An 8,385-nucleotide genomic window follows, 5' to 3' on the forward strand; every position below is an offset into this window, starting at 1 on the left:
ATGAATATTTTAAGTCTGGGGTACACACCTGCTTTAAACACTTTCGAGGATGCATCATCTGACAGAGCAACCTCACTTTGCACTTTGCATGTCAGTGTACTATTGTAGTGCTCCATGTAGTCAGCTCACAATAGCCAAGATAATCAGCCAAAGTATCATTGGTGAACATGTAGTATATGTACACAATTAAATATTATTCAGATATGAAAAAGAGTAATTTGTGGCAATATGGATTTAACTAGAGGACATCAAGTAAAAAAAAAGTCAAGCATGGAAAGACAGACAATTCTCACTTGCATGTGGAAGACGGAAATGTAAATTTAATTTAAATGGAGAGTAGAGTGGGGGCTCCCAAGGCTAGGGAGTATAAGGGAGTATTGAAGGGAAATAGAAAGAGGTTTTTTTTATTGAGTACAAAAATACCCTTATGAAAGAGAAATAAGTTCTTGCTTTCTATAGCACAGTAGGATGACTACAGCTAACAATAATTAATTGTATATTTTAAAGCAGCTAAAGCAGGATTTTAGATATTTCCAACACAAAGAAATGCTCAATCTTTGAAGTGATGGACATGCAAATTGTCCTGATTTGATCATTCCACATTGTATACATGTATTAAAATATCACACTGTATCCTGTAAAAACTGAACAGTGGATTTCATTTGGCATATTGGTGCATGTACATAACATAACATGCTCAGTATTAATCTCCAATGCCTCCCCTTACCTTCCCTCCTCCCTCTCCCTGATCCCCTTCATCTACCCAAATCAGTTTCCTGACTACTTTCATGATATGATTTTTTTTTCTTTTTCCTCTAGCTTCACATATGAGACAAAACATATGATACTTGTCTTTCTGTCTCTGGCTTATTTCTCTGAACATGTTACTGTCCACTTTCATCCATTTTACTGCAAATAACATAATTTCATTCTTCTTTAGACCTTAAAAAAATTGCCTATATATATATATCATATTTTCTTTATAAATCTTTTGTCAACAGGAACCTATACTGATTCCACAACTTGGCTATTATGAATTGAGCTGTACATATTAACTTCTTTCATGTCTTCAATTTTTAGAGAACATTTTCATTTTATTTCCATTCTTTATAGTGGTAAAAATACATGAAAAAATCACCATTTTTAGGTTCACAGTTACTGTGGAATTGATTATATTCACATTCTTGTTCAATATCATCATCATGCATTTGTACAAAATTTTCCAATTCCCAAACTGAGCATTTGTGCGTACTTTTAAAAGTCCCTATTCCTCTATCTCCAGTCAGCGTCCAACAACATTCTGCTGTGAAACAAGAAGAGGAATTAAGCACACAAACTGCAAATTAACATGCTGGGACGACAGTTCTATGACCTTAGTTTGGCTGCCTTTTCCAAACTAGATTCCTAATGGATGCCACAGGACCTGAGGTTCAACTGTTCTGCTGTGGAGCCTCCTCATGTCCCTGTTCCTCAGGTTGTAGATGAAGGAATTTGGCATAAGAGTGATCACAGCGTGCATCACTGAAGCTTCCGCACTGCTTCTGGGAGAATGTGATACAATTGAACCAATGTACACCCCAAGATTATCTCATAAAGTAAGAAAAAATGCCAAGTGAGACCCAAAGGTGGAGAAGGCTTTATACTTCTCACCTGGTGATGGAGTTCTCTGAACAATGGAATGGAGAATTTTATAATAAGAGAAAAAGGATCCTTGAGATGGGTTCTTGCAATAATTGCAAGATATTTCACCAAGAAAATAAACGACTATGCTATTAGTGAAAGTGTCAGAACAGGCAATATTGATAAATGGAGAAGGATGGCGGAAGAAGTTGGAATTTCCCACTTACTTAAAATAATAAATTGTACAGCAAACCATTTTTGCAGCCAGGAGTCCAAAAGGCTGACCAAAAATAATACTACAACTAAGAAGACTAAGTAAAGGGTGCAAAATTCAGACATTATATTTAAATTAATGTTCAGTCTTCAGTGATGTCCATCCCCAGTAATTTTTCATCCTCCAAAACTAAAATTTTGTATCCATTTTAAAATAATCCCATTCTTCCTTCTCCAAAATATTACTGCCTCCGTACTATGAAACATGATGATAATTAAAGCATACAAAGTACAAAACTAATGTGACCCAGGAGACATGATTCACGTGTCTACATGTTTACTTGTGCTGTATTTCCAAACTATATTCCAAATGGAAACCACAGGTCCTTAGATTAGACTGTGCTGCTGTGGAGCTTCCTCAGGGTTCTTCTAATGTCCCTGTTCCTCAGGCTGTAGATGAAGGGATTCAGCATAGGAGTAACCACTGTGTACATCACTGAGGCCACTGCACCCTTTCTGGGAGAATTTGATACAGCTGATCCAACATACACTCCAAAGCCTGTTCCATAAAACAAGCAAACTACTGAGAGGTGAGACCCACAGGTGGAGAAGGCTTTGTACTTCCCACCTGAGGATGGGATTCTCATAATGGAGGAAATAATTTTATAGTAAGAGTAAAAGATTCCTGAGATGGGAAAGAAACCAGAGATGGTGACAACAAAACACATTACTATATTATTGATAAAAGTATCAGAACATGAAAGATTAAGAAGTTGAGAAGGGTCACAGAAGAAGTTAGCAATTTCCATATCCTTGAAGTAAGGAAGTTGTAAAACAATCAAATTGTGCAACAGTGAGTCCAAAAGGCTAACTAAGAAAGACATCAACACTAAGGAGACACAGCGATGAGGGTTCAAGATGACTGAATAATGCAGAGGGTGGCAGATGGCCACAAACCGGTCATAGGCCATCACAGTCAGAAGCATATCATCCATACATCCAAAAATGATAAAAAGAGACATCTGTGTCAGGCAGCCCATGTAGGAGATGACTCTGCTGTGAGTCTGGATGTTCACAATCATCTTTGGAACCATAGTGGAGATGAAACAGATGTCTGTCAAAGATAGGTTGGCAAGGAAGAAGTACATGGGGGTGTGGAGGTGGGAGTCAGAGCTGACAGCCAGGATGATGAGCAGGTTCCCAAGCACTGTGACCAGGTACATGAACAGGAATAGTCCAAAGAGAATGGGTTGAAGTTGTGGATCTTCCGAGAGTCCTAGGAGATGGAATTCTGAGAGATGTGTTACATTTTGTGGTCCTTTATTGTTTGGACACCTTTTGAGAAAGAAAAGCCAATGGGAAAAAGAAGAGGCACCAAGAGTTCTGTATATATCTTAAATTCAATTATTCAACCTTCCACACTTGTGTTCCATGACTTTTAGAAACATTTCTAATTTTTGACATATCCAGTTTTCCTAGAACTCTTTCATTATTTGTATCTGTGTTATTTACCTCTTGTTCACAACTACTTTAGAGACACTCACTATGTAATGTTAGATGACCAAGCACATTACACACAACAAGTTCATGATCCCAGTTAAATAACAACCAACTGTTTAAGATAAAATAGAGAATAAGACATATTCTTTCATATTGAAAGAACTTTAGCCTGTGGAATACATCTCATTTTATTCAACAACAATGGTGTAAGTTCAATTAACTTAGAATATTTGTAAACAAACTATGTTCTAGAAATGAAATATCTGCACATCAAATAAAAGTTGGCTGTTTGTAATTTAAAAAAAAAACTTGCCAGTTATCTGTTAGCAAATAAATCCACTGTTCTTTGATTTTTCCAATTTCCCTCCTTCAAGGATATACTTGACCTGTCAAATATAGTTTATCTCCTAAAAATCATTTAATATATAAATTTTATCCTCTAGGGCCTTCCAATCTGCTTAATTGTTTTGCTGATCATAAACCTTCTTACATCTTAGCACCTCAACATCAGGAAGAGTCCCAAACCCTAGGTTTGAGTCCCCACTTTCTTATGTTTAGATTTTCACATCAATCCTTCCTAACATATGTATTGCAATTGTCTCACTTCAACTACCAAAAGGCAAGTCAAGTTCATTAATTTGTCAACTCTGATTTAATTGGAGAAAACTGTAAAGAAAAGAATAGGACACCTCTGGCGAATTTTCTGATTTGCATAATGGAGGTGAAAATTACATACCATATAGGGTTGTTACAAGGAAGTGTTTAAAAATCTTTTGTATTGTATAAACTAGTATTTCTCAGTTTCATTTATCAATACATTTATTGGCTAACTTTTTAAAATATTCAGATACAGTGACTACAAACCAAATTAATTCAATCATACTATCTGCATGTGAAGTTCCTCATGACCCTTTTCTACAGTAGAGTTGAGAATCACTGCCTTTGTGCACTTCAAAAAAGCTTCATAGTAATAATTTTTATTAATGTCAATAATATTCACTACCCCCATTAAAATAAAAATAATATATTATTCAAAAATAATATTTAAATGTTTTATTGGTGTATATTAATTATGCAGAATAGTGGGTTCTTTGTGGCATTTTTACACATGCACACAATTTGACCAATTTCACTCCCCAGTCCTCCCTTACCTTCTCACCTCTCCAATTTCCTTCTTCTACACTAATGGCCTCACTTCTGTTTTAGTGAGATCCCTATTACCCTTTATAGCTTCCACATAGAAAACATAAAACACTTGTCTTTCTAAGTCTGTCTTACTTTGCTTAACATGATACTTTCAAGTTCCATCAGGTTTCCAGAAAATGACATAATTTCATTTTTCTTTTTGGCTTAAATTTCTATTCTGTAGTCACATTACATTCAAAAATCATATTTGATAAAAGATTTGATGGTTGTCCATGAAATTTCAGTTTTTCATATCTAACAAGATTACATTCTCCTGCTCTTCTGTCCCCCCAAAGCAACTAATAACAGGAATTTAGTTAGTGTATTTTTCTGTCACTCTCCTCATGTCCTATTGACTTATGTGTCCATGAACAGCATTTGAGAAAACTTCCTAAAGGAACTAAAACCCATTTCTCCTGAAATGTGCTAGTTTTCAGTGACGTGTTTACTTACATGTTTCTATAAAGTGCATATAGCTACTTCAAATACTTTAAATTACTTACAGCATTATCTGGGAAGGAATATCATTTAATTTTTTATCATTATGACATCTTTTCAAAATTCTTATTCTCCCTATATCACAAGTGAGAATTTCTATGTAATATGTGTGTATTAGATAATGGTTGACTTCCAATAATTGAGACATGTACAGTTTTACTATTAATCACGTGTATCATTTCAATAGAATATTAGTTACTATCAATATATTCTCTTATTGTTAAGATACACCATAAAAAATATCCCTGCAGTAGGCCTAATAATAATCATTCCATGGTGTCATGCTAATAGATTTCATCTCCTATAGGAATATTATTTCCATTGGCTACAGTAGAGGAGGGAGACAAGTAGGGAGGCAAGAAATGAACATCTTGATTTCACACCATTAACCTTCTATAATCTGTAGAATGTGTATAAATCTTTGCACTTCTCTGAACTTATACTACTTAATGGAAATGGAAAGAATAACACTTATCTATTGTACATATCTGACATATTAGGGAAGTTTAGAATTTAATAAATATTTGGCCATCATGTTTAAAGAAATAAAGAACTGAATTCTTATGAAAATGTGAATTTATGATAAATGCAATTGTCAAAGGGTACTCATTCCTGGGATGACTGGAAACTCTAAACCGTGTCTCACTCCAAGCAATAAGAATCATATAGCTCCTTCTCTATCTGCAACTTTTTGTCATTCTATACCCATGAAAACCTCTACCATAGTCAGTGAAAAACTAAATATTGCAGATGCTGATAATTGGAATTATTGAACCAACATGTCCATGACATAGACAAATAAAGAGCTATTTTATCTTATCCCCAGTTCTATGGGACATTCTTGAAAGTGATGAAAGTACAGACAGAAGAAAACCATTTGATTATGGCCATTTTCTGTGAACAAAAGAATGATCTATTCAATATTTATCTGTGATTTTTTTGGTGATGCCTCCTTTTTGGTGAACAAGGAATAGGTACTAAGGAATCGGAAATGAGAGTTAGTCATTTCTCACCAGATATATAGCATATAATTACATAATGACAAAAATAAAATGCTCTACTACAGATATAGAAAAAGAGTAGCTTCAGGTCACAGGACATTTTTGTTGAATGGTATGAAGGTTAAAATCATCATTATTAATGCTATAGTCTAAGTTTTATTTTGCACTTATTTCATATAACCATTTATCCATTCTATATTAATCATATACAAAGAATGTTTTATCTGTAATCCTTACTTGGTGAAGTTCTATCAACTATAATTCAACTCAGATGATCATTCTGAGTGTTAAAGATACTAAATATTTGCCCTACATAACAGAGATAATAAATGGAGAATTGGGGATATAGTTCATTGGTGGAGAACTTGCCTAGCACACATGAGGTCTTGGGTTCAATCCCCAAGAGTAATCTAAAGAAATAAAGAGAAAGAAGGGGATGGGGAGGAAGCAGGAGGTAAAAGGGAATAAAGGAAGGAAGGAAAGAAGGAAAAGTGAATCCAACAGCATTAAAAATTATGTTGTCAGTCTCTAGATCTGGAACACTGAAATGTTTGTTTCTCAATCATCAGTTTTAAGGAGAGGCCCAGAGGCATTAACCACAGACATCTAAAGTGAATTTTAAGGTCTCCAGATTCCTGACTAGGAGTGCCAGGAGCCAATTTTATTGAGATAGAGTGGCAGATTGTAAGAATGATGGAAGATGGAGAGAGCTGCATGCATGTCTCAAGATGAGGGGGAGAGAGGTCTGTGCTGAATTACACGTCATTGCTTTGTGACCTCTGCCTGTGACCCACAGTTCTCCTGCCTATAGCTCATGCAGCAGATGTAGAATACATCTCATTTTATTCAACAACAATGGTGTAAGTTCAATTAATAAAATAAAGATGACTCCACTGTGATCTACCTGGAACCTCCAGAGAAAAGAAAACAGGAAGCAAGCACTCTCTCCTGGAGTGAGAGGGAAGTGAATAGCAGGTTGAGTGTCAATATCACAACATGCCAGCATTCTATTGGCAAGAATGACCTGAGTCCTAATCAGATTTATTCAAGTAAGCCCTCCCTCATTTCTACCTACTTAGCTAGTGTGCATTACATAAAAAGGCTGTGCTTCTTCCTTCCTGTAAGAATTTAAAAAGTAGGAATCTGTATTTGGAGAAAACTATGTACATGAAATGAAACAGTAAATGATTTTATGCCTACTATCATCCTCCTCCTCATCACCACTGTCTGAATGATGAAGGTTTTGGAGTGCTTATGAAACCATTTACAGGAACCAGTTTTAGCTAATATGGGTAAGATGTCTATAGAAGGAGAACTGGTGGGGTGGAAAGCATTACTTTGGATGAGATTTTTTTTTCACCTTCACCACAAATAACATTGAATTTAAAGTTAACATATCTGATTTTTTTCATATAGTTATTCTCCCTTCTGCCAAATGTAGTTGTTGTGTATTTGAATAATAAAGAAATAACGCTTCAGTTGTCAGTCCTTCCTCTATCCCTGACTCCCTCAGCACTTACTTGGTTACACTCTGTGTCTGCTGTGTCATGACCAAGTACTATAGATCCAACACTCATCCTCTGCCTGAAGCCCAGTGAAGATTCAGACTCTGTCCTCACAATTGATATGAATATGTGACAGGAGCTTTCTGGAGTAGAAAACCATTGGAGAGCAGACACAGATATAGAGTCCACTTGACTAGAATCATCATACTGAAGGCTGAAGACACAAGTTGAATATTTACTATTATATGCCCTTGGAGTCTCAATGCACAATGCTCATAATTAGACAAATTGGTCTATGTTGTCCCAACCTCTGTGGAATTAATAGATATTAATGGAGAAAGAAGTATTAGAGAAAAAGAATGCCCACCAAAGATTTTAAACCTTCATGTACTCTGGAGGATGCTCATGTGTAATATTTACTTCATTTGTATCTTTTCTAAAGAGTCATCTTTATTTTATTCCATTTGTACTGTGCTAAAGTACACATAAAAGAATTTACCATTTTATCACTTTAAAATATGCTCCTTGGTGGCATTAATCTCATTTACATTGTTGTGAAACCATCAATATTATCCATCTCCAGAAAGTTTTTATTTTCTCAAATTGAAACAGTGCCTATTTTTAAAAAATTCACATTTCTCTCTCCAATCCAACTGTGGAAATCATCTCTATACTAAATAAGATGGTGGAAGTTAAAAATGTTAAACTACAAAAACAATGAAACTAAGAAACTAAGAAAGAAAGCAAGATTTATAGGTATGGATAGATTTGTTGCCTTTTCCAACCAATATTCTAAAAGGAAGCCACAGGTCCAGAGATTAGACCATTCTGCTGTGGAGACTTCACAGGGCACTCTTCATGTT

The 8,385-nt window shown here is 35.2% G+C and overlaps 1 protein-coding gene across 1 annotated transcript; it reads right to left on the reverse strand.

Moving 5' to 3' along the window:
• Positions 1-2,225: 2,225 nt before the first annotated feature.
• Positions 2,226-7,566, reverse strand: LOC114107537 (olfactory receptor 7E178-like). Its single transcript, XM_027954952.2, has 2 exons — positions 7,538-7,566; positions 2,226-3,168 (listed from the first exon to the last, which is right to left on the reverse strand). Exons 1-2 carry the CDS (start codon positions 7,564-7,566, stop codon positions 2,226-2,228), a joined length of 972 nt encoding a protein of 323 aa, XP_027810753.1.
• Between the last annotated feature and the right edge of the window lie 819 nt (positions 7,567-8,385).

The sequence above is a fragment of the Marmota flaviventris genome, chromosome 1 (genome assembly GCF_047511675.1).
Source record: "Marmota flaviventris isolate mMarFla1 chromosome 1, mMarFla1.hap1, whole genome shotgun sequence".
Taxonomy (NCBI): Eukaryota; Metazoa; Chordata; class Mammalia; order Rodentia; family Sciuridae; genus Marmota; species Marmota flaviventris.

Excerpts from the sequence above, each read along its gene's own strand:
- LOC114107537 (XM_027954952.2), bottom strand. The coding sequence starts at position 7,566 with ATGACACAGCAGACACAGAGTGTAACCAA. Across the intron at positions 3,169-7,537 it reads CAGACACAGAGTGTAACCAA|GTGTCCAAACAATAAAGGAC; the intron begins GTAAGTGCTGAG and ends CTTTCTCAAAAG.